Source organism: Spea bombifrons, chromosome 5, assembly GCF_027358695.1.
Source record: "Spea bombifrons isolate aSpeBom1 chromosome 5, aSpeBom1.2.pri, whole genome shotgun sequence".
Taxonomy (NCBI): domain Eukaryota; kingdom Metazoa; phylum Chordata; class Amphibia; order Anura; family Pelobatidae; genus Spea; species Spea bombifrons.
In genome coordinates this window covers 23981685-24008863 of record NC_071091.1, presented here as the reverse complement: position 1 = coordinate 24008863, position 27179 = coordinate 23981685, and the positions used below count along the sequence as shown (strand labels likewise).

General features: G+C 40.2%; 2 protein-coding genes across 2 annotated transcripts; one reads left to right on the top strand and one right to left on the bottom strand.

The window, feature by feature from the left end:
* Positions 1-794: 794 nt before the first annotated feature.
* PLEKHA8 (pleckstrin homology domain containing A8) lies at positions 795-22021 on the bottom strand. Its single transcript, XM_053467739.1, has 14 exons — positions 21709-22021; positions 12675-12791; positions 11819-11974; positions 9297-9421; positions 8731-8889; positions 8042-8082; positions 6943-7103; positions 5691-5904; positions 4037-4122; positions 3482-3540; positions 2765-2895; positions 2062-2132; positions 1909-1970; positions 795-1433 (listed from the first exon to the last, which is right to left on the bottom strand). The coding sequence occupies exons 1-14, from the start codon at positions 21746-21748 to the stop codon at positions 1236-1238; spliced, it is 1620 nt and encodes a 539-aa protein (XP_053323714.1). The 5' UTR covers positions 21749-22021; the 3' UTR covers positions 795-1235.
* Positions 22022-22171: 150 nt separating this feature from the next.
* Positions 22172-26539, top strand: FKBP14 (FKBP prolyl isomerase 14). Its single transcript, XM_053467747.1, has 4 exons — positions 22172-22486; positions 22989-23140; positions 25670-25797; positions 26363-26539. Exons 1-4 carry the CDS (start codon positions 22302-22304, stop codon positions 26519-26521), a joined length of 624 nt encoding a protein of 207 aa, XP_053323722.1. The 5' UTR covers positions 22172-22301; the 3' UTR covers positions 26522-26539.
* Positions 26540-27179: the final 640 nt, after the last annotated feature.

Here is a 27179-nt window from a genome sequence, read left to right as displayed (position 1 = left end):
AAACATGTATTGAGGGAGGTTTTTTTTTGTTTTTCTTTACATCTTTTCTGTTCCTTTAGCTTGACAGCTTCCAAAATTGAAGACATTTATACATAAATGTATCTGCATCTAGTTTAAATAGAAATAAATGGGACAATGCTGAGCAATTGGAGATTTCACTGGATTTATTCTAGGATAATCCAATTTTCCGGCACATTGTGTTGTGAAATCTGGGGATGTGCAGCGACGACCAGTGAGGTCAGTCCAGATCATCAATACCGAGATAATCGGTATAGTTTTGCTCCTTGGGCATTGGTGATGGACGTGGATTGGTGTACTTTTCACAACTGTAGTGCATTTCATCTTATGAATGGATTTATGGACATAAAATGCTCAACATGTGACAATGGGCGATCACCCCACTAGCACTGTTGCTAAATATAAATGATTCCTCAGACGGTAGATTCCTAGAGTAATATAAAATATTTAGTAATAGAAAATTGTAAATGGGAAATTCTATTACACAACACATGATAAAAGGCTGCCAACAAAACACAATTTCAAAGTACAATCAGTATAATTGGACGGCACTCGGATGTTCTGGTTTAGGTTCCTCGAGGATTGTTTCAGAAACTAGTGTTAAATGGCATCTTCTGAAGGGTTCTATAAAACCCAGACAATTGGGACAGTTCAGAAATGTTGGTTACACAACCCGTTTGGCCTTAAAAAGCATATAACATACATATTGTGTACATTTACAAACCTGAAGATGTTCTGCTCTGAAAGTAGACAAGCTCCCAGACGGCCAGCCTTGTTCCTCTCTTGTAATTATTAGGCCAATAGAGCCTCTTGGTATTTAGCTGTTCGTTCATTTACACAAAATGAAATTTTTAAAACGTGTGACTACATTATATACAACAAATAATATATATTTAATATAGGTATCTGCATTTTGAGACTCCTCTGAATGACAAAGCTCTAATAATAAGTTACATTTCTTATCTGTTACTCCCCATTCACTGAAACGGCTACTCAAACGAGGTCCTCAGACTGAAGCCCAATAGACTTATGAGCCCTTAAGAGGGCAACTTCACAGCCAAAACAGAAGTCCAGATAACAGAACGTTTCCCTTTTCAATGCTCTTCATAAAAGACGTTACGGTAGCATCAGAAGATGCCACTCATACAGCTGGCCTAGGGGAACCAATGAGATCAATGACATCTGAAATCCCTGAATCTTCGACCGGTCACTACTCCTCATACTACTTCATCTGATTCCAAACCATGTTTTTCGTACAGACTGTCCAGGAGGTGTAGGTGCTTCTCCATGGCAGGAAGGTAGATGCTCAGGTCTCTCTTCATGGCAACATGGAAAGAGTCTCTCTTGTCGTCTCCCTCATTGACAGCGAGGGCGGCCACAAATCCATCGTACGCTGGTGCTGCTCTTAGGGCCAACTGCAAACAGAACCACACAGATACGCAATCTGGTAACCCGAGCATTTTTCCTTAAAAGCGCAGACCAAAAAAATGCATTGCACAATGATATTAAATATTTCCCACACTATGTTCTGAAATGTAGATTTACGTAAATCATGAACTTCTACACTGCTGTAGATATTATTTTAACATGTTTTTTTATGCTTTGATTTAGTAACAACATATTATATTTGTCTTCAAACATACATTCGTGTTAGAATGAACATTTGTTTTTAGCTAAATAAGATACACCTGGCTTTAGGAACAGATGATCACACTTACTGGTTCGTTCCAGAGCCACTTTGCCTCTTTAATGTGTTGCTAAAAGTTTGTTAGGAACAAAAACTGGACTGAGCAGGCAGTGGGTAGAAGGAGAGAGATGACAATGCCCTGGTTGCACCAGGATAAAGAATTATGAAAATGATTCTCTCAGACAAGACTCAAAAATTCTTACCGCGAAAACACCACGTACAACCCAGCCGTGATACTGCCGTAATGTCCTACCATATGCATTACCTAAAGACACAGAATGACAGAATCAGAGGCAGCTACAATAAGTTATAATTTCCTCTATAATAATAAATAATCTATAGGAAATAGCACTTACTTAAGGCTGCTTGGATGTCGTTCTGACCATTTTTCAGCTCAGTTAGAAATGCATACAAAAACTTCAATCCCCTGGAGGGCAAAAGGAAACGTTACTTGTCAGTTTGATCCTGCGCCAGACTATCTTTGGCCCGCAACTCCCACCATCCTGTGAACATTTCACAGTAAATTAAATGCATTTTAAGGAGAGCCTTCTTGATATGCGTTTCACAGCATTCCTAATCCTTTGAGGGTGATGGGAGTTGCACGTCACTCGCTGAACACGATGAGACATATAACCTGCTGCCAGAATGAATATGCGTTGAAGTTCACCATAGAGTTGCGGAGCAGGTAGGTCTCATATCATCTCTGATCATATTACCCTTTAATCTCAACACTTACATTAAAAAGGGGCAAAATAATCTTGCTTAATTTTGGAGCCACATATCCCTACAATCTTACTAACAAGTCCTGATGGTGCAACCAGCTACATGCACCCATTCTATCTCTAGCCAACAAAAGTCGGGTGGAGAACATCTCCCCGAGACTCGCTGAGTTCAGGTTTACATGTATACGTGACCTAAACATCTATTAAAAGGGAGTCTCATTTTATTTGTGGAAATGAAAGTTAGAGCAGTTGTGTTTTATCTGTCTTTATACCGGTCTCATCCAGGTGCTCTTCTATTCGATGCACGCATGCAATTCTTGAGTTATCCGCAATTTACCTTTTGAGCCACAACAAAGCCTCGGTTGCAGAGTTCCTGACGTGTGCCACATTTGCATGAACTTCATGGAGGACGATCTTCTGTAGAGTCGTGAACTCTTCTTTATCGGTTATGTATTTTTGGTTTATTTTCTGGAAAACATGGTAACGGATAAGCTTTACCATCAGCATTAGGTGCGAAACTGGTAAGAAAAGTAGCATTACTGACTATAAGTATTATCAACTGCATGAGTAGCACGCGATATTAGAGTGGATTCAACATTTCTAGGTAATAAGGAGCAAGATGATATTTATAAATCGGCTTGGAAAAAATTTAATTGCAATGCCTTATAAAAAGCATGTAAAGAAGCGACTTTTGGATAGCTTAACAGTGTTCTTTCTGGCCTTAACTGATGTCAACGTCAGACTGATATAAAAGAGAAAGTCTTGCTAAATTATATGATTCACGCATTTAAGAATGGTGAACAAGTGCCCCTCGAGTCTAATGAGTTGCAATATGGATTGCATGTGGCCACGAGTGTCTCAATAAATGCACTAGAGTTCAGTTTTAAGACACTGTGATAGCTTTACTGGGCCAGGGTGTTTATAAGACTTGAAGAGCTGCGTACATTTTGAAAGAACATATGAAACACGGCTACCAAGTGAATTCCATTGGTTTTAAATTATTCCGATTAGTGCGTTATTGAAAACAAATTGTTCTGACTTCATACAATCTCACCTTAATATTTCCCACAAAGTCCATTTTTACAGGAGCAAACACTGTTGATCCCAGCTTGTCTACAGAAAAACAAAGCATTAAGTGTCAATGACCATACAGAAAACTCTTAATAATAATAATAATTAATTATTATTAAGTTCTAATTATATCAACAAGCAAAATAAAGAGCACATATATACCTTGTGTACATGTTAGACATAGAAACAAACAATTTAAATCTACAGATGTGTCTCTGACGTCTTGGATGTAAGGAAATAGGGCTCTAAAGTAGGTTATAGACTTTACCGGCACCTATATGTTCTGAGACCGGTAATAGAGATCAGAGATAATTCTTTAATCAAGTAAATGTTTGCCTCATTCATAGTTTTTGCCAGGAACATAAAACTCAAAAGTGAGCACTAAAAAGGCTTCTAAAAAATAGTTTTTTTATGCAGTTATATTGCCAAGGTTTAATTGCTCAACATACTATTTATTTATTTTTTGCCATCGGTGGAACAGCATCTTTAAAACGCAGCACAGCAGTAACTCTAGAAGTACATACAGGCAATCACATACCCAGAACGGGAACAATTGCATAACATGAGTTCAGAAAATATTCGGTTGGTATTCCATCTTCATCATCCAATATAATGTCGCTGAATCTTCAAAATAAATATGTCACTTAAGTACAGAATAAGGCTTGTGTAACAGCACAAAATACAGTCGTAATATAAAATACAATACAGTCGTAATAGCTACATATAATTCCCTAAAATCATGTGGGGTCTGTACTGGAAAATTCTGTATGGGTTTAATAACCATACCTATAACATCACAGGCAATTAATTTATATATACCCGTATTTGCTCGATTATAAGACGACCCTGATTATAAGACGATCCCCCAAAATCTAAATATTAATTTAGGAAAAAAACAAAAAGCCTGAATATAAGACTACCCTTTAGGAAAAAAGTTTTACTAGTAAATATTAATTCATGGAAACTAATTTTCATATTTAATAAAAGCTATGATTGAGAAAAATATATATATTTTATTTCCTTTTATTTGCCAACCTGCCCCCCCCCAGTTATGCACATCTGCCCCCAGGCTTGCCACTCTGCCCCCAGAAATGCCTTATACCCCCTATTTGCCACTCTGCCCCATGATGTGCCTTTTAACCCTCTATATGCCACTCTGCCTCCAGAAATGTCTTATACCCTCCTATATGCCACTGTGCCCCATGATATGCCTTTTAACCCCCTATATGCCCCTCTGCCCCATACCCCTATATGCCACTCTAGCATACAGGGGGTTATAAAAGGCATATCATGGGGCTGAGTGGCATACAGGGGGGTTAAAATGCATTTCTGGAGATATATATATATATATATATATATATATATATATATATATATATATACTGCTAACAGCAATCACACTCCTATCAAGCCAAGGCAGCCAGTACACGCTGGAACCTGTGGATGATAGTAGTGTGATTGCAGCCTCCCTATGTCATGCTACCAAACCCCCCCCCACCCCCCTTACACATCCATGCTATCACACACACACTCATTCACAAACATTTAAATACTCATTCATTCCATACCCCCCCCCAAAAAAAAACCTCCCCCACCCCCTTACCTGAACTGCAGATCTCCCACTCGCAGACTTCTGCAGGGGTGGCTGTGCGAGCAACTTCTCTGGCCCCGCCCCCAGAGGAAGGAGGGGGGAGGCAGAGTTATGTGAGGACTGTGCTAGCTTCCTGTTCTCCTGGACGCTGCTCGCGACCAAAGCCCGGTAAGCAGCCTGGCCCCAGCAGAATGAGGTCTGATTAGAAGACGACCTCGATTATAAGACGAGGGGGATTTTTCAGAGCATTTGCTCTGGAAAAAACCTCGTCTTATAATCGAGCAAATACGGTAATTTAGAAAGGAGGTGTTTACACAGACAGCTGTAAACTGGCTGGAAAACACTAGGACTTCTCTATCTCTCTTCATTTCTCTTCTGACAGTGTAGGCAGACCTGGCACAGGTTACGACTAGTTGAAGACCAGTTGCATACTTGTCAATCGCTCACTTCTACTTGGGAGAAGAAATGTCTTAATCATAATTATTACCATGTTATAAAGGTCACCACACCAGTTTTTCTACCAGTGAATGGAAGCAGAGGCTGGAACTTATTTATATAAGGTAACATACAGGCTGATCCACCCCCCGGTGACTGGGTATACCTGTGAGTCATTGCATTGAAAAAGGTGTGAAGATCATCAGAGCCTCCCATTTCTTCTCCTCCTCCATCACTTCCATCACCTCCACCTTCATCTTGCTGCTGCGTGCTGGCCACCGAGGGTGCTTCAGCCTGTACATCTGTCCTTCCATCGGTTCGGTCGCTGACTGCAGTGCTGTCTGCATTCTGAGAAATGGTATCCGGGGTCCCTTTACTATCTGCACAGATTAATAGTAGCTATTATGAAACAAGACACGCTAAAGCAGCAAAAAGCTAAGTTACACTTCATTATATTTAGCAAGAAATGTCAATAAAAAAAAGCTATGTAACTGATGGAATATATCTGGGTCTTTATACTACTATATCTCAACCGTTCACTAAAATGAAAACTTCAATAGTAAAATTTCTTTTTATGGATCTACTCAAACATAGCTTCTCCACTGTATGAATGTCCTTCATCAAAACCCGAGGATGATTAAGGTTTGGTTTCTCCCCTGTGGCCATAGAAAGTAAAAGACCGTGAGAAACAAAGATCAGACAATGGGTTATTTTAGTAAAAAGCATTCCCACTAAATAAAAAAAAATGGTTTCAATAAACTATGAAATAGAACACCTGGAAAAGGTTTGAATAGCCTAGTTCAGGTGAAACCAACATGTAGCTTCCCAAAGGCGAGGGTTCCTCTAGTTGTTAAGGAAATTCAAATCACTTAATGTTGTTAGAAACATATAGTAGGAACAATGAAGGGCCATTAATAGAAGAGAAATTCGTTTCCTACCCCCCCCCCCCGGCCTATCATATTTACAAAAAGCAGGGACATTAAAAATGTAAAGTATACCTTTTACCTACTTGGCATTTTAGCATAATTTATTTTATCCTCTCCAGCCCTATTTTCACAATAATTGCACACTGGGACCACATTCCACCAACACTGATATATTTTACATAAAAAATTAGCATTAAAACATAAACATCTAATTTGGGGTAACCACCTGTTCTTTTAAGTAAACAAAAAAGTATGCTTATTGGGGTACACTTTTTTGTTTTACTAATATTGTGACTGCCATGGTTATAGTTCCAAAAAAATCTAATTGAGATATTTTACCTAGTTCTGTAAATCCATGGCAGATTACTATGCAAAAAAAAAGCCAAACCTTTCTTTCTTGTGACATACGTGAAGGAGTCATTTCTACACTATCCATTATCAACAAATTAAAAAAGAAAAAAAGTTTTTAGCAGATTTGTTAAGTAGTCTTACCTGCTAAACGTTTGTTCCAATCACCGGACAGAGAGCTGACAGGCACGTTTCTGGAAATTTCCATACCGATGCAATGGACATGTTCATTTATTGAATGCTCTTTGTGGTTGTTCTCTTCCTTTAATGACCCATTTTCAAGGTTATTATTCAATTCAATTTTCCTATAGGGAATAATGACGTTAAAATATTAGTATTCCAGTGTAAATGCATTCTCCGGGACTGTACAATTCTAATTATGAATTGGGCTCTTTCCTAAATGTTATCAAGTTATTTCAACTGGAGCCCTGACCAACAAATGTGTGGCTAATAGGGTGCATTAAAGCTTAACATGGTGATGATTAAAAATGCAAATAAATGTAAGTTCAAAGTCTACAGACAACAGGATTAGTGCATTCACACCTACATTCCTCTCCATTCTTTTGTAGAATGCTGTGAACACTCACAATTCTGAATTTACATGGAGATGACTGTTGCCCCCAACCCCCTCCTGCAGCCCTCTTATTTATAGTTTTTTTTTACCTTTATGGTGCAACAAGAGATGGTATTGAGATTAGGGCTCTAATATTTCAGGTAAAACCGTTTTTACGGATTCTGTCCTAGATAATGCAAGATGACTGGGTATCCCGTAAGGAACTAGACATTTATATATGGCTGCCCATAGATATCTAGAAAAAAAATAGTCCTCCAAACAGGGACAACTGATTGTTTATACATTTTTAGAGTTATCCCTAACATAAAGTAGTGGTTTCTGAGGTAAAACTTAAATTGCCTAATACAATATATTCTGTATTTGCAAACCTCAGCTTTGTGACTAGATGTTGCTTTCTATACAGAACCAGCAGCGTATTACGGTGATCAGTGCTGCCCAGCATGTATAATATGGGGGGCTTTCTCATCCCGTTATTCAGATGCAAAGAAAGAGTTAGTTTACTATTAAGAAAAAAGAAGTTTGCAACTGAAACAGTCAGAAAGGCTTGTTAGTGACAACAATGATACACTTAACTATTGTACTGCTGGACAGAATATTGTCCCACCTTGCGGGGTGGGGCGATGGGCACCATTATTTTTTAATGCAATGTATTTTCAAAGATCCACTCACCTTTGCGCAGATGCATGAGTTGGCAATGTAGACCGACGTACCTGACACATAAAAACAAAATGAAATGCTTCAACTACAAATATTCAGTTTGAAATGCACTGCGTATTATCTAAAATCTCCAGGAAAAGCTATTGCGTTTATAAAAAGCATGAAATTCCCAGAATCTCAATCTCAAAGCATACACACTGGTGGGCAAAAGCAAGGTTTGAGTATTGTCTTGTCTTGTTTAAAAAACAAAACAAGAAAAAAAACCACAAAACAACAGGTCGCAGCAAGAATGCAAGTTTGCCTTTTATTGCTGTGATTATATATATATATATATATATATATATATATATTTAATTTGTATACATATTTGCATATGTTTATTTAGTGTATAGAACTGTAAGATGCAGGGAAAAAAATTGTGGGATAAACATTGATATTTTTTACAGGAAGGGAATGAGTTAATTGTTTTTCGGCTCCAATTACTTGTGTTGTTAACTTATGCAAATCTGAAATGGAAATGCATCTATCTATAGATATACATCTTTCCCCTGTCTTGCTTCAATCCTGTTGGGGGTCACAAGCCGAATCTAGGGTATGGAATTCAACATGTGAATGAAGCGTGTGTTATGCTGCTTTATGATGTATGCAAGTCAGGAGTTTAGCAGCCGGTCACGTGGATGTCACAGAAGCAAACTTTGTACCTTGGTGGGTTTCAGAACGGAGAGGTGTGGAGATCCTGGAGGTGTAGCCTGCACGAGGTGAGACGTGAAGGTGGTATTTGCAATCTGCATACACTCCTCCAGCGTTTTCAGGAATGTATTACATGTAGATTTCAAAAGTGTTCCCATATCAACATTTTCCTGGAAAAAGAATGCATATTACATAAAAAAATGCACACAGAAAACTCAACACACTTTTTTTCCCAGGTACAAAGCATGAGCATTTGGGTCAGAGGTCTATATAAGATCTTTCCGCCATCGCTCCTCCAACTAAAGCAGTTTACAGTTAGTAATCTCTATGGGAGACTTGTCCAACTCAGCCCTTGAGGGCAATAACCTTGCTGGAATTTTAGGATTTTTTACACCTGAAGAGATGCCACATGGGCTGCACAATTCTCCTCTAAACACAGTCTTGTTACACATTTACAGAACAAAATCAGGGTTAAGCTATCTTTAGCACAAGAGAAAAAAAGGGGTGTGAGCCTCTGACAGCACTCTCTCTCGAGGAGTGCCCAGCCTACAATGAAATGACAGGTAACACAACTCACCTGAGAATCCTCATCGCCGACTGCAGAGCTTTCTTTCGTTTTGTTGACTTGTTGCACTAGAATATCACAGTACAGTCTTAATTCCGACATCTTCCTTTTCAGAACATCTGTATTGTCACTGAACTCTAGAATGAAGAGGATAACAAGTATAAAAAAATAAATTCACAAACTACACACACACACTGCTATGCTGGTTACTGGTGATTATGTCCAAGGAAAAGCATTTCCAGTTGATGGGGTCAGGTCATCACAGAGATTTGATCATGTTCTTGTGTAATGTAATCTGTGCTTAAACAGATGCTGAAGAACAGGTTGCCTCTCTGCAACAAATCAGATTAATAATTCCTTAACACTATATAAAGGACTGTGAATGAGTGCTTAAGGATACTGCGACATAAACAAATCAATGAAAAATGCACAAAATTCAGACAAAAGTCATCAGTGGGTGGCAGATTACCCTGGTGGTGAACCCACTCGTGAAACTTCAACTAGTATTTTGGAGCTCAGTTTCTGAGATTCCCTGATCTGCCCAGCTAATACAATCTGCATTGGACTTGTGAATGTGAAGTAAAGAGTTAATACGCAAACATCACACACTCTGGCATTTATTACTTACAAGCAGCGGACAACAGGGTTTGGTTGTTCATTCATTCATTCACACACATTGCAACATCTAAAAAGATGCTAGAGAGAAGAGATGGTGTATATGCTGTATAGGTGGAATCGACGCCACCATAGAATACTTAAGTGCACATACGTGCGCAGAACACAAAGTACTCAAAGCCCTAGAAATTAGGATTCCCATACAGTACATCTCTTTATTAGTAAAAAAAAAATAATTTTCCCATTAAAGCAAAGCTGCAGATTCTGTGCTTTACCAATAAGTAATAGGATATACCGTATTTGCTCGATTATAAGACGACCCTGATTATAAGACGACCCCCCAAAATTTGAATATTAACTTAGGAAAAAAAGAAAAAGCCTGAATATAAGACGACCCTAAAGTAAAAAAGTTTTACCAGTAAATGTTAATTCATGTAAACTATTTTTTTTAATAAAAGCTATGATTGAGAAAAATATTTTTTTTGTTTTTATTTCCTTGTATTTTCCAACCTGTCCCCCAGTTACGCACCAATATGGCACTGTGGCCCATGATATGCCTTTTAACCCTCTATATGCCACTGTGCCCCATGGTATGCATTTTGACCCCCTATGTACCACTCTGCCTCCAGAAATGCCTTATACCCCTATATCCCATTCTGGCATTTAGGGGGTTAAAATGCATATTATGGGGCAGAGTGGCATATAGGGGGTATAAGGCATTCCAAGAGGCAGAGTGGCATTAAGGGAGTTAAAAGGCATTGTATAGAGCACTCTGCCTCCAGAAATGCCTTATACCCCTATATGCCACTCTGGCATTTAGGGGGTTAAAAGGCATATTATGGGGCAGAGTGGCATATAGGGAGGTATAAGGCATTTCAGGAGGCAGAGTGCTCTATTAAATGCCCCCTTAACGCCACTCTGCCTCCTGAAATGCCTTATACCTCCCTATATGCCACTCTGCCCCATAATATGCCTTTTAACCCCCTTAGTGCCAGAGTGGCATATAGGTGTATAAGGCATTCCAGAAATGCCCTATGCCCCCATTTAACACACACACACTTACCGGTGCTTCCAATTTCCTGCTGTATTGCCGGGGCAGCGGGTTGACGTCTCCTTCCGCTGCAGAGGTGGAGTTGGCAGCGGGGCCACACTAGCCACACCTCCTTCCGGCTGCAGCGGACGTTGTCTACGCGGATCGCGTAGACGTCAACCCGCTGCCCCGGCAATACAGCAGGAAGCACCGGTAAGTGTGTGTGTGGGGGGTGTTAAATGGGAGGGGGGAGACAGGAGGATCCAGGTCCCCTGCAGCGGTGCGGGGGATCTGGATCTTAGTCTCCTAATCAGACCTCTATTTGAGGTCTGATTAGAAGACGACCCCGATTAGAAGACGAGGGGTATTTTTCAGAGTATTTGCTCTGAAAAAAAACCTCGTCTTATAAATCGAGCAAATACGGTAGTTCGTTTTGAACCGTAGTGTTCAGTAGTGTAGAGAAGACAACTCCTGAATTTAGCACTCTTCCCATTCCCAAAAAACAAACATTTGCACACAGCCCAGTATTTTTTGTTCCTTATCTTAAGATTTGATTAACATGCAAACACGTCCCGCAAGCTAAAACCAAGGTGACCATGGAAATCTATACAGAAAGCACAACAGAAGCTGAAAGGGAAAAGCCTTAAGGTTAGGGCACTCTGTAGGTATTCTGCACGCCAGTATCTCAAAAATATTGTATCTTAAAACATATAGGGGTTAAGTATAAAAAGTGACTTGGTAGTCAAGCGTCACCATAGCAACCAATGAAACGTTGCTGTAATTGGAGCATTTCACTGGGAGCTATGGTGATATAGACTCCTTTACAAACGTTGCACCAGAATCCCTTTTTATACAGATCTCCTGGTGTATAAAGAGAGAGCCCACTCACCTTTCTCCTTCTTTGTGCGGACGTCCGTAATGCAGGCTTTAGCTGACCCCAGCGCCACCAGCCACTGCTGTCTTTCAGCTGCCGTCCTGGCTTTCAGGTAAAAGTACTGCTCCCCTGGAATAGCCAAGTCCATCCGTGTGTTATCTGTGGGGTGAACTAAAGGCCCAACATTTCAAAATTAAAGATATTGAAAGTTCTGGCAAAAATAAAGGACAAGAAAATGTATAAACTATAAAGCAATTCCTCACTGGATACAGAATACCCTCCATTAATTGGCCAAGAGTTTATTATTACGTCTAACTTGAAACCACAGTTTAGAAATTCCCGATATAAAGGGTGATTTTGGGGAAGCGGAGCCGTGTTTGGACACAACTAGAAGAGGTTGCCAGGTATGCTAACTGGGGGCAGGTAATCTGGGTCAAACAAGGCTTGTGAAAGTCATTGGTGCTTATGAAGCCTTTCGAAAAGTATCAGCCGCAAAGTAAAGCCTTAATTAAATCTCTCCTCATTAGAAGTGATTGGCAGTTTTCCCAATTAAGTCAGAACATTCTGACACTCACTATAACAATGCATTTATGTGCATCAGGCATGACAGAACGATTTAAGTTACATATATATGACCAGCATTTTGCTTACAACACTAACTAGATTGTAAGCTCCTTTGAGAAAGGCCCTCCTCACCTTTTGTGTGATGCACTGCTTGCTATGTCCTATCTACCCACGGTACAGTGCTCCAGAATACAATGTCGCTATATACATCAATAAGTCACGATAATAGTAACTCACTTTTCAAATAGAACAGTAAAAATAATTAATATGGAATCCTGTTGAACGTTCTATTGGGACGTAGTTTTACCTTGAATTTCACAAACGGCCATTTGAATGCTTCCTTTACAGCCCTTCCAAGCATCTTCTTTCGAGTCGTAATAAGACAATATCCCTCCACGCAAAAGAAACCATCGAGGCTGCCACCCTAAAACAACATCAGAGAAATGTTCAGATTAGCAATACAACAGCAAGGGAATAAACACAGAGTAGAATCGTTTTACGGTGTCTGGCATATATTCTGTTCAAACTGACAAATAAGGAACTTAGTAAGAGTCAGGAGCCAGGTAGGAACTTTACATCTTACACGACCTTAACTCAAGCGAGTGAGGCAAATCCTCAAGGTCTACCATTGCAACTGTATAATAAGAGGCTTAGGTCAGTCTGTAGAAAAGAGAAGAAACTTGATACACTAGCTCAATCTGAAATAGCACATTTTAGGTCTAGTAGGTAACGTTAACATTTGTCACAAACTATCCTTTAGTCAGAGACCAAAGTCTTTTCATAGCCAAGGGCATATACCTTCACCAAAGATGGATAGATATGGGGGTTCTGGCTAGGCCAAATCCCAGGGAGAATATGAAATAAAGGAAAAGTAGAGCTCTACATTAAGGTAGCTTAAAACGAGGAAACCGTAACGGACACATACAGGGTATCAGTGCTTATTCTTATTCATGATAAAGATTGCAGATGATATCATCACTCTACTCCGTAAGTACTGATTCCTGGCCAGTAGATAAAACTTAGCGATATATAGATTTTAATATTCATCTCGAAGTCAAGGACCAGATGACATAGCAAACATTTCTTACAGCAACCCGACAATTAAGTGGACAATGGAAGGGAAGGGTGAATTCCAGACATACTGGTGTATAAAGAAAACACCCAATTAAAAATCAATCAATACTGGTCCGGCAGAAACAATATGGAATAGGTGGGAGATTCATAAGCAATACCAATGCATACTTTATTACCAGCACACGCATTGTTGTATAAATAAATGTTCCAAAATCAGATCCTTTATATTAACTCTCTCTTGACCAGTGGAATTTTGTACCATAAAGGTCCGGAATTAATCCTTTCTGCCATATTTACCATGTTTGTTCAGAATAACCATTCTCCCAAGTTAATTTATCATTCATTAATCAGATAAAATTGTTTGACTTGAATGTGGCTTCTGTCTACTTAACACAGAAAAAGAAGAAAAAAGTGAACATGGGAACCCACAATGGAGGGGCACAAAATGTTGGTGAGGACCAGGACCGATAGGGTAGCACTGTTAGGAAATTTCTACGTTGCCAGAATTAACATACCTGTATTGGACTCAAATATATATAACAAAAATAGGTGAAATTGAAAAAAAAAAAAAAAAACTTTTTTGTTACAATCTTACAGGGGGAGAATGTCTGTACCAAAGCGCCATTACACCAAACATGCAATGCAGGCTGCTTCTGATTGCAGAGAAACCTGGTTTTTATGTTTTGTTTATTTATTTATTTTATTGGTTATTTTTTCTATTTTTACTGATTTTTGTACTTTACAGTCCCTTTAAAGTGCAATTTAACTTTTTTCTTAAAAGGACACTCCAATCATCATTTCGACTTTAATGCATAATATAGGTGCGAGGTACCTTTCAACTTTCATGAATTCCATTTTGCAAATGCATGGGGGGGGTCGTCTGCAAAATCCCACCAAATGCATTTGCCCCCCCTTACCCACAACCCAGCCAAAGCTAAATGCCCTATGGGAGATGCAATTGGCATTGGACTTGTGAACGTGAAGTAAAGAGTTAATAAGCAGAGCTGGCTGTACGCTGCATTCATAAATCAGATTATCCCCCAGTGCACATGTGTAAAGTATTCCCATTTTAATTGGTGTACTTTCTTTTCATTCATTGGCTGCTTCAGCAGCCAATCAGAAATTTCAGATCATGGCGGAAGTACTCACAAAATGCTTTATTATACATTCTATAGTAGGGGTGTCAGGGGCTTTAGATGAATCCTTCAAGCAATGCTTAATACATTAGTAGTGGGGAAATGAATGGAAACTATTTTAAAGGATAGGATTGTCGAGCATCTGAAGTCACATGGGTTTCAAGATCAAAAACAACATGGGTTTACCTCAGGAAGATGAGCCAAATTAATATTGATTTTTTTGATTGGGTGACTAAAGTAATTGATCAAGGTGGTGCAGTAGACATTGCGTATCTGGATTTCAGTAAGGCCTTTGACACTGTGCCACATAAAAGACTTATAAATAAACTGCAATCTCTGGGTTTAGATCCCAATGTTGTTGAATGGAGTATGGAGTGGCTCAGCGACAGACAACAGGGTTGTAGTCAATGGCGTATATTCAGAGCAAGGTCTTGTTACCAGTGGGATACCTCAGCATCTGTACTTGGACCCATTCTCTTTAATATTTTTATTAATGATATTGCAGAAGGACTCGATGCTAAGGGAAGTCTAACTTTGGAAGGTTAAGCACAACTTTTGGTCAATTATTGACATTAAATAATCATATTAAAATTTATTGGCTTGTCCCAATTTAAAGAAGGAGATATATAAGAAAAAAAGAGGAAAACTGGAAGGGCATTTATTGACATGTCTGATAATTACTGCATGGTACTTATCTGATTGAGTCAACATCGCTAAGCTTGTAGAAATAAATCCTCAAACGAACATAATGGAAAAAGAGATTACAAGATATTTATTATTCAAAAACCTTTTGGCCCAAAAGAGGGGTCACTGTGAGCCACTCAATCATCAGATGCATTTTAAAGGAAACGATAGCCGAGAGGTCCCTTGGACTCTGCAAATCCCCCCAATATGCATTGCCCCCCCAGCTATTTTACGTGCAGGAGGTGTGTTGCACCCCCGATGGGAGCGGCTTCCCACTAATACCTTAAGGGACACACAGAGGGCGTGAACTGCAGCTTCTCATTAAGGTATAGGTTTTTTGTAAACAATGCATACACAAGTACTTTCACACACATTGTTCGTTTAGGGGCCCCCGGGTGACACTGGAGTGTCTTTTCAACAGATAAAGAAGCTCCATAGCAAAATCCCCAACTGACTAGGACAGGGATGCTGGTGAAATAGCCCTCAAGGCCTGCATAACAATTTAGGTTTAGTACTGCCTCATTTGTCGTATCAGGACAACAGGACTGGAGTGTCTTTTCAACAATTTGCAATTACAGAATCCCCAGCAGAGATACAGTTACCTTCCACCAGGACCAGGAAATGCCACAATTCTGACAATGAATGGTTTATGGTTCAGAAATTTTATAAACCAAATCTTATTATGGATAGGTTAGCGGAGGTAGTAGTTACACATCCCTGTCTTTCACCAAGCGCAATGGCAGATTCCAACATATTAGGGATGTTAGTGACACAAAACAAAAGGCAAGCAGAAGTCTGACTGCACTGACCTAGTACTTTTATTTCTCATGACCTGACCCAGAATTTACTATAGCGATGATGAGTACAGGCAGAGTAGCCCCATGGTATGTGATAATCAGAGCTGTTTGGTGTATGGCTGTGCATGTATAGATACTTCCATAAATAATAATTATAAATGCAGAATGTAGAATAATATTCTAAACCACTATTTAGGTCATTGGTGCAGATAGTGACTAATTAAGATGGGATTCAGAAGCTAATCTGATGTTCCTAGGAGTCAGGAAACAGGCGTGTATATCGCACAGTAACCATGCACACTGAATCAAAGTGCCTCTTTCAGCTCGCAAATCTAAAACGAAGAAAAAAGTGCATTACAGGGATTTAAAAAAAATAAATAAAAATAAAAAACCCACATTATTATAAGATTGGGGTACACTGCTGTTACAAGCGAACAAAATAAAATATCTATACAGGGAATGTGAAATTGAGTTGTATATTCTCATCTTCCACAAGTTGTGTATGAGTCGGAAGACCAACCAAATAGTAAGGAGAACACACAATACTATTTTCGTAACTACAATGCAAAATGATCCAAGATGAATGACTTTTCATAGACATACATAAATGCATTTGCAAACATCATGACCATAGTCAGAACCATTTGTGTACCAGAGATTGTAGGTTCAGTTATTCCTCCAAACGTCATTTATTTGGAGGGACAGCCGTACCTACAAATCCCTGGACTTGTCTATGTTGACCAACTTAACTCTGAGGGACCGAGGAGCATAGAAGGCCATTGTTCAGCAATCACTTCTGTGTTTAGGGATGGGAAACCAGTGACTAGACATTGTTTTGCAGTTTGGTCACTGATTACTCTTCCTTATATTTGAGGCACATGGTCATGTACCCCAAGAATTTGTAAAGGGGAAACTGTTCTAAGATGCATTTTGGATTAGCAGCCTGGATGGAGTGGCTCCTTGGGACGGAATTACAGTAATTACAAATTATAATTTTCTATGTGAGACATATATTTGAACCTTTAAAACAGATTTGGGTTCAAAACGTGGCTCCTCGCAAAAAAACATTCCGTAGAAGCGTAAAAATAATATAGCAAATCGTTGGGTGTTGATTTTACGTGAAAAATACTTGATTTTTGCTTGGCTAGGCAGTGGTAGTCAACCATATGTAATACTGACACATTGTCATAGTGACTATTCGATAGTCCTACGCTACATTGGTCTGAGTTGAGCAGACGATACACCAGGGGATATATATATATATATATATATATATATATATATATTAGGGCTGCAACTAACGATTATTTTAATAATCGATTAGTTGGCCGATTATTTTGTCGATTAATCGATTAATCGGATAAAAAAATACATTATTTTAAATTGAAGAAAAATTGCAATAAAAAACGTACAATTTACACTTTCATCTCTTTATTGCAATGGCCTTCTTATTTTACTGACATAATAATAAAAGCTACAAGAACCCAAACACAGTGCTTCTCAAACTAGGTTTTAATACAAAGTTATTAGTAAATATTAATTCATATGTTAACTATTTTTCATATTTAGTAAAAACTGAGAAAAAAGCCTTGTTTAAATTTTTTTATTTACCAAACTGCCCCCAGTTATGCACATCTGACCCCCAGCTTGCCACTCTGCCCCCATATATGCCTTATACCTCTTATATGCCAGATTCCACTGTGCCCCCTGATATGCCTTATACTCCTTATATGCCAGTGATATGCAACTGAGCCCCCGATATACCTTTTAGCCCCAGATTTGTTTTATGCCCCCCTGATACCCCCTATATGCCACTGAGCCCCCTGATATACCTTTTACCCCAGATATGTTTATGCCCCCCTGATATGCCTAATATCCATATGCCTTATACCCCCTATATGCCCTAAAAATTCATAATACCCCCCATACACCACTATAACTCACCCATACACCACTCTGGCTCCTCCCCCTCCCATACACCACTCTGGCTCCTCCCCCTCCCATACACCACTCTGGTTCCTCCCCTCCCATACACCACTCTGGCTCCTCCCCCTCCCATACACCACTCTGGCTCCTCCCCCCTCTCATACTCCACTCTGCCTCCTCCCCCCTCCCATACACCACTCTGCCTCCTCCCCCGCCCATACATCACTTTGGCTCCTCCCCTCCCATACATCACTTTGCCTCCTCCCCCTCCCATATACCACTCTGCCTCCTCCCCTCCCATACATCACTTTGGCTCCTCCCCCTCCCATACTCCACTCTGCCTCCTCCCATACACCACTCTGGCTCCTCCCCTCCCATACATCACGTTGGCTCCTCCCCCTCCCATACATCACTTTGCCTCCTCCCCCCTCCCATACTTCACTCTGCCTCCTGTGAACCTCCGTTTCTGACAAGACACCAGGGAGCCTGGTAGAGAGGCAGAGTGGCGTATGAGAGGGGGAGGAGCCCGAGTGGTGTATTGGAGGGTGGCTCCCATACACCCCTCTGACTCCTCCCCCCTCCCATACACCGCTCTGCCTCTCTACCCGGCTCCGTTACTGAAGGCACTTTCATTGCAGCTTCATAGAAGCCACAGTGTAAGTGAAGGGCAGTAACGGAGTCTGTCTGTGCGATGCAGACCCTCACCGGCTATCAGAGAGGATGATTCTCTGTCAGCCGGTGGGGGTCTGCATCGCACAGACAGACTCCGTTACTGCACTTCACTTACACTGAGGCTTCTATGAAGCTACAGGGAAAGTGCCTGTCAGTAACGGTGCCGGGTAGAGAGGCAGAGTGATGTATGGGAGGGGGGAGGAGGCAGATGGGAGGGGGAGAGAGACGGAAGTGAGAGACCGGCCGACAGTGAGAGGAATCCAGGTCCCCTGCAGCGTAGCGGGGGATCTGGATTCCGGTGTTATAATCCGATCTCTGTTTGAGATCGGATTATATAAGGAGAGGAGTTTTTCAGAGCATTTGCTCTGAAAAAACCTCTTTTTATAATCAATAAAAATCGATCCGATTAATCGATGATGAAATTCGTTGACAACGATTTTCATTATCGATTATTATCGATTTTATCGATTAGTTGTTTCAGCCCTATTATATATATATATATATACACACACATAATAAGACCAGCTCTTTAATAAATTGTCCTAAAAGGTGTATACTTCTTGAAATGCGGTACATGTATGGAAACAGTACAAAGTGGAATCCAAACATTAGGAAGCCAAAGATACATCATTAAGTATCAGTCATGTAAATGCTATTTAATGCACAGTGTCATCGCTCGTGAAGATAGGGTGTTGTTCTGACAATACAATGCTTTAAATGTGTATCATCAGCACCATTACTTATAATGGGTGTTAAAATTGTGCTACAGGTGCTTGAGTGTTACCGTCAGGCAGCCGGTCTTGATTGATCAGTCCGAATTCCAGTATAACCAGTACTGGTTTGGCCAAGCTATACAACAGACTACAACTAAAGACTCTAAACAAACAGCGTCCCGCTTCTACCTCTTTTACTTTTTTGTTTACCTCCATCACCCCTAATTAGAATGCACAACTTCCAAAAAAAAGCTGGTGATTTGCCCTTCTTTTAATGAAGACGTTTGGGGTTCCCAGATCCATACCACTGCTCAGCAATACATCAAATTCACACACACAGTTAATTTAAATCGTTGATATGGAAACATGAACATTAAATATAAATCCTGAATATCAACTGAATGAAAGATGAAAAGGGCAAAAAATAAAACAAAAATCTAATGAAACAACTGTTTCACAATGTCTATGGTTTTTTTTATAAAACTGGATAAAATCCAGCAGCATATTATAAATAGCACATGCATTTTGGTCTCGTCCCTCCAGTTCATTAACGGTAACTCTTCCGTACCAAAAAGATAATAAAACATAGCTCGAGCTTGTGTAGTTCCCGCAACACCTCTAATTAGAACACCATAAAATCTTGGCAATATCAGCAAACATGCCTATAAAGTTCTGAATAAAGAGCCCAGTCATCGGAGCTGCACTTCATGTACCGCAGGCTGCTTCCTGCTGCGTCATGACATGTCAACAAACACCGCCGATATACGTTCTGTTACACATGCTTTATCAACATAGAAACATACAATTTGACGGCAGATAAGAACCATTTAGTCCGTCTGGTCGGCCCATTTTAATCAGCCCGGATAGTTATATGCCTATCCCATGCATGTTTATATCACTGTATTAGCTTCTGCTACTTCGGATGGTTCCATTTAAGAGCATTAGTTCAAGTATAGAGAGTTTTTTTTTTAAATAAATCTGGGCTATAGTTTGGGGGGGGGGCGAGACACGGTTTTCTTATAGTTCTATGTCTCTCTCCAACTCATAATCACTGTGAGGAGGAGAGTCGCAGAGAACAGAGAAAAGAAATGGTTACCAGCATTGCTTCTGGCTGACATTACCTCATTTGTGGTGAGGTGGGAGAGATCTTAAGCGAGGACATACCAGGTATGTCATTGGTCACAAAGGGGTCAAATAAAAGGGTATGTATAGCAGCAGCAAAAAACAAAAGCTTCACTCATGTAAATCAAGGCTGTACACTAGTTCTTGGGTATTCTTGTCTGAAAACAAGTAGGTTGATATGTTTAGCTGCCTGCGCACAGGCCTCAGTAAAATGCCTACTTGTGCGATGATAAGTAAAACAATACAAAATGAGAAGCCCTTGGAATAAAATAAAAAAAAAAAACAGGCCACTACGCGCAATTGGACAGCCTTCGTCTGAAGGCAACAATACACTATATTCACACAAATAAAATGAAAAGGGATAGGGAACGTGATCATGGTCCAGAATATTTCGTATCACCGCAGAAACAGGTGGACCAATTCAACTGGTCTTGGTTGCCATGGTGATACAGCTACAGTTCAAGCCAGCCACAATCCTGTGTTATAGATAACCCCTTCTTAGTCTCTATTTTGGGGAAATAGCACGGGCAGGCGCAAGGGTGATCGAAAACTATTTCCAAAGGCTTTGTATCAGCTAAACGCTCTCAAATAAACTGAATAACCATTATGGTTCCAGGCTATCTTATACCTGAACAGGTAAGATACCAACTGTTAGTATGGATACTAGCACTGCAGGGTAGAATGAATGGGTGAAGGATAGTGGAGACTCTTAACTTCCCAGCACTGCTTTAAACAGCCATAACAAGCATCCAATGTGTATTACCATAACACTTTTAATAAAAATTAACTACTATATCACCGCAAAGAAATGGACAGATAAAATCCCCACAGCAGATGCACATCACAATGGGGTTTATTCACTAAAGGGAGAGCTCCCTTACTTCACTACATATAGTAAAAGGGGCTACCCCTATTAAATTTCTCCAGCAAGAAGGACTGAGCTGGCCCTGTATAATTCATAAATCAATAGCTAAGGCTTAAAAGAAATCTCACTGATTTAACTATACGTGACGCAGGGCCAGCAAAGATCTTTTGGAAGCAGAAGCTCACTGTGGTAGGCTCTTCATAATGTATAGTGAGGTCACAGCTCTATGGTAGTGAATATACAGCGTCCAGCAGCCCGGTATTTCCTGTACATACAGACGATATCCTCATGACATAGATAACAGGCTAAATCTCCAAATCGCATTAGCAATGTGTCGGCCAGGAGCACTCACCGCTCAGGTAATTGGTCCACTTGTGCAATATCCCTTCCATGCTCCGGGGCTTGTCTTGATTAACTTCGCATGCCCCAAAGTCGTGCTACTGACAGCCCTGTGCCTCCCCTGAGCTGATGTCTCAGTACTACAGCAGACACAGGACCCAACGCGGGCGGAAGTACAGACACTAGTACCTAGTAAATAACAACTCCTGGTGACGCAACACAACGCCCACTGTACGTTTCAATCGCCAGAGAGCAAACAACCCGCTATTCTACTGCCCGAACGGCTGGAGATTTGTGATCAAATAGGCGAAAGCACAGCGCCTCTCACCGCCGTACACTCTCTTCCTGGAATGTATGAGCAGCCAATCGGATCTCACAACCGGTGCACGCGATGTCGCCTTCGAACCAATGAACATCCCCGGCTAGCTGCTTTCCCTGCCCACCTTTCCAGCCAATCCGAATGAAAGCTGCACAGTTTAGCGGCCCATCAGCTGGCGGTAAGTGTAGGAGTAGTCGTGCCACGTCTGCGGGTGCTGAGGCGTTAATGGAGAAGTGAGAGGACCCTCAGGGCTCCGTGTCATGCACAGTTACTGAGCGAACACCGACATGAACCTGCTCTTACTCACCGCGCTGCTCGCCTGCGCCAGCGGAGCCCTCATACCGGGGCCCGAGGTGCAGATAAAGGTGCTGGAGAAGCCATTCCTCTGCAAGAGGAAGACCAAGAATGGTGACATGCTGCTGGTTCACTTTGAAGGCTTCCTAGAAAAGAATGGGACCCGTTTCCACTCCACGTGAGTGCTTCTCCTGCAGGCATCCTGTGATAACCCACAAGGGGGTTTACAAGAAGGACAGAGATATAGACTTTGTCAGGGAGTGGGATTAACCTCTGGGGTCTGGGAGCTATGGTGAAAGGGTTAATAATATCGTGTAATAACTGGTGATAAATAATACAAACTGTGTACCATAAGCAATAATATGGTGTGCCTTACTGATTAATACTCATTGAACTTATTGTTAATGTTTTTTGGGGGGGTGGGATTTCAGCTCCTGCTATATGAGCTAAATGGACCCAGCAGCCCTTCTGTATTAAAGGACACTGTCAGCAGTTTTGGGGTAATGTAAATTTGGGGACTGTAGGTAATGGGATTAATCAATATGATCCATTGTGTGAGATTGCCTCTCATATGTACTTACCAGCCCAGCACACATATATTAAATATCTCATATAATATAAAAAAGGATCGATTTGATTGGTATAACTAGGCTGAGCAATTGTCTCTCCTTCTCCTTCAGTTACGCGGAAAACAACGGCCAACCGGTGTGGTTCACGCTCGGCATTAAAGAAGTTATTAAGGGCTGGGATAAAGGCCTCAAGGAGATGTGTGTCGGAGAAAAGCGAAAACTGGTAGTGCCACCAGCTCTTGCGTATGGGAAAGAAGGGAAAGGTAATTCCTAGAAGCTACTACGGGCTCGCGTGTCCCCTTTTACCCTGGTTTATTACATGCTGTGTTAATGTACGCTGCCCTCTTTAATAAAGGGACATTGCTATACACGTGCGTGATATTAGATACAAATCAGGGAATGTAGAGAGGGTAAACCGGCTTGCCGGGGCAACCACTTTTTAAGACCTGTAACAAAGCGTATTTAATGAAATGGGTTTTATCGTGAAACGTGGAAGGGATGTAGATAAAGGGAGCCGCTGTTCATCTGGTACCTCCAAACCTTGCAGTCATGGTGTTGACGAGTAAATTCAGCTTAGTTGGCTCAGAGTGCTGCTTAGTTTAATGGATGCGTCTTTGCCTTGGTGTGTAAATTCCCAATGAATATCCTATCGTTATGGAGAAAGTTCCTGTTAAACTCAGACTGGTTGAGTTTGTAAAGTAAATGTGAAAACCAGTGCCCGTCCGTATGTGGGCTAAAATAAAAACAAAGGGGGTATACTTCCCTTCTTAACGGAAACACAGCTGCAACCCTGTAAAATACTCTCCAGGTGTTGTAACTTCACAAACAGATTCCACTTAGGGGCGCTTGTGTAAACCGACAATGAAAAAACAAAGACTGGTATAGTGTAGACGTCAAAATGGACGACTATTGACCAATTCATTCTCTCAATGCACTCATAAAATTTGGGTGGTATTCAGAATAGGATTCCTTGGGGTCTGTATGCAGGCTCACATATATAGGAAAAAGCACAAAGACAGAAGGCAAAAAAAACATGGGATGTATCTCTTCTTCAAAGAAATAATAGAAGGTAATCGATGCACTTACACTTGGATGAATATACTAGGCATGTATGTCACTCGGACTTATCTCCAGGTATGGTTGCTGTCTGATTGTCCACAGCTTCGTGATATGGTTCCCACGTCATTATTACTGTTCCGCTAGTATCTCTGATGTTTCCAAATAGGGTATATTTCCAAATAGGGTATAGTTCAATGACTTGTCTTCCTATATCACCAATCTTTTCTCATCCAAAGATTAATCAATCATAAAATGTATTATGGGACACAGCCCTATATTTATATATTACAAGCAACTCTTAATACATGATTCCAAATAAATAAATATTCTAAAATAAATACTTAAAATCCATATATAGTGTCCAAGTTCCATGAAGAATGTATAAATAGATAAAAACCAGTCTATTAAAAAGTCAGTATCTACCGACTATTTAAAAAGTCACTTAGTTTAGGGTTCCTATTAACCGCAGACTGGTTGTATAGGTAGTCCAGACAATGAAAAGGGCGACGGCCACCGATGTACAGTAAGCTGTTCTCTTGGAAGTGTGGAGTTGGAGGATTATGGCTAGTTAGTAGAGTTGAGTAAAGTAGGTTCCTTTACAGTGCCAGTCTCTCTGGTGTAATATTTACTACAGATCTCAAATCCAAATATATTTAACAATCACACTGTAGATTTTAGCATGAAAGCCAAAGTTATTAAATCTGGATTACCACTATATATTATTTTTTTACTAATATGTAAAATACTTTCCTTGCATGCGATTGTTTAAAAGTCACGGAATCTCTATTTTAAATGGCTGTTAAAGCCAGTTCCAGTTACTTTTTTTACTATGTGCATGGAACAGACAGAAATCCGATGTCGGGATGACTGGAATATGTTTTAGCAAGACGTTCGCTAGATTTAGCGTTCCTTTATGTGTAGACTGCCAGCACGTCATGCATGAGTAATGTTTTAGTCTGTGTGTATTTGCAGAAATAATATTTGGCTCCACTTCAGGTATACTAACACCTTTCCTGTTTTACACGGGGCTGCTAGTATTTTATGCATGAGTACCTCCTTGGAAAACCACCAGCCTTAATCCAGAACAAATGCATGTGGGTTTCGCGCACTCCCTTTAACTCTGCACCTGTTTGAACCGGTAAGCCTCTATGTTGCACCTTCTTGTCTCTATATTTGTAACCATATTTGCCTTCTCTTTGTGTGACCATATTTGTCCAAGACGTGTATGTATGTAAAGTTTGTTTTACCTTCTTTGAACTTTGTAATATATACATATGTGGATTGGCTGCTGCTATATCGGGGTCGGACTGAGACTTTTTTTTTTTGTTTGTTTCTTTCATCCAGTGTTGCATGTGTTCATCCATTATTTGGACGAAACTGTAAAATTTGGCACGAAAACGACTTGGTGCATTAGTAACTTATTTGGAACCCATTTACCTATCTCTGTGTTGTCTGTTTCGAATATGTCATTCCACTGAACCCAGCTTTACGAAGGGAAACTGTTCCCAGCGTCAAGCCATCCATCTTCAACATAGTTGAACAGTGGGGACTGTTACTGGTAGTTAAGGGATATTCATCTTTAGCGTGCTAAATTCTGTGGTCTAGACAAACCGGTATTACGTAACCTTAGTATGAAATGCTGTCTAGCCGACGTTTCTACAGCATTGCTGCACTTTGCCTGAGTTTGTATTGTGGCCAGAAAGTGTTTGAGAACGTCTGTATTTGCTTTCCAGGTAAAATTCCTCCAGAGAGCACTCTTATCTTCCACATTGACCTTATCGAAATCCGAAATGGACCAAGATCCCACGAATCCTTCCAGCAAATGGATCTTAATGATGACTGGAAGTTATCAAAACAAGAGGTATACTTTTTCTTTTTCACAACCACGAGTATGCATTTTAATGTCTCCTATCCCATATAAACTATAATGCCAGTGCCCCAGGCAGCCCGATGAACAATGAATGCAAATGAAAGTTCTTTGCTACAGGCATTTAACAAGCAAAAATAAATGCCTTCCCTTAGACAGAAGCTGCAGCTCCAGAGCCAGTGCTGCAGCTGACTGGCAGCAAGCTTACCACGTGTTAGAAGAGAACTCTGGCTAGGGCATGGGAGAAAATGCAGGTCCCCCATTTGCAAACAAAACACTGAAAATATAAATGGACCGCTTTAAGGTTCATATGATATGATGAATTATTCAAGCTGTGTCGTCAAGCATACCCAACTAAGTGTTCAAGTATGGAAAGCACATTTCTTTTCCTAAATTACCCAACTAACATGATTAAAATTCTATTAACCATAAAACATATAATAAGCCTCTATAAATGTAATTACAAGGTATAATAGTGTTTGAATATTAAATTTTTATAGATGTGGTATTTAAGGATTTGAAATTATGGTGTGTGTATTTTTTTTCCCTTTGTAAACAGGTAAAAGAATATTTAAAGCTTGAATTTCAGAAGCATGGATCCCAAGTAAATGACACCCATCATGAAGTCCTCGTGGAGAGTATCTTTGAAAAGGAAGATGAGGACAATGATGGCTACATTTCTGCCCGAGAATTTACATACGTCCACGACGAGCTTTAATGCGCAGAATGGCTTTGTATCAGTCTGCAGCATTTACTAACCTATTGCGTTCACTGACCTGGGTTGTAGGATTCGATGATGTCATTGTAGTCGTACACGCACGGAAGAAGTATGGCTGCCAAAATCTGTGAAGCTGCGGTCATTCTGAGCCAGGGATTTTTATGACTGTTAATGCCAAATCGGGTTACTTTTAAGAAAACCCACCTGAAAGTTGGATGGCCTTCTTTGGTTGTAACACATCTTTGTTCAGTAAACATTTGAAGGCTGAGCCGCTTGAATTTTTAGATGTTGACCATTAAACCTGGCCGTTCCTTTTAATTTATGCAGTTTTTAAATGGAGCCAAACTTTTGTTTTTATATCTAGGCCACTTTAATAAAGAGGACTTTATAGTAATGCTGTGGGTTTTTTTCTTTTTCATTGAGTGTTACGCACATACAGTATTCAGCCGCAGTTTCTTAGCAATTCTCTGCAGATGCATGTTCATTATACCCAGAACTCTTACATTCCATTAAGAAACAAATACTCTTGGAGATTTTAACATCGGCCGTGTGCCATCGACCTGCCCCATATACAGGAAAGTGTTATGAGGAGTATAGCAAGGTGTTTGTCTCTGAATTTTTGAAGTATCTTTGTATTGTATACGTTTTATATATAAAG

Bases quoted from the DNA above. Each gene is read 5' to 3' on its own strand.
- PLEKHA8 (XM_053467739.1), bottom strand. From the start codon at position 21,748: ATGGAAGGGATATTGCACAAGTGGACCAATTACCTGAGCG. The intron at 8,890-9,296 runs GTGAGTTGTGTT...TTCTTTTTCCAG, and splicing joins TCGGCGATGAGGATTCTCAG to GAAAATGTTGATATGGGAAC. The intron at 1,971-2,061 runs GTAAGTGCTATT...CTGTGTCTTTAG, and splicing joins CGACATCCAAGCAGCCTTAA to GTAATGCATATGGTAGGACA.
- FKBP14 (XM_053467747.1), top strand. From the start codon at position 22,302: ATGAACCTGCTCTTACTCACCGCGCTGCTCGCCTGCGCCAGCGGAGCC. The intron at 22,487-22,988 runs GTGAGTGCTTCT...CTTCTCCTTCAG, and splicing joins GGGACCCGTTTCCACTCCAC to TTACGCGGAAAACAACGGCC. The intron at 23,141-25,669 runs GTAATTCCTAGA...TTTGCTTTCCAG, and splicing joins GTATGGGAAAGAAGGGAAAG to GTAAAATTCCTCCAGAGAGC.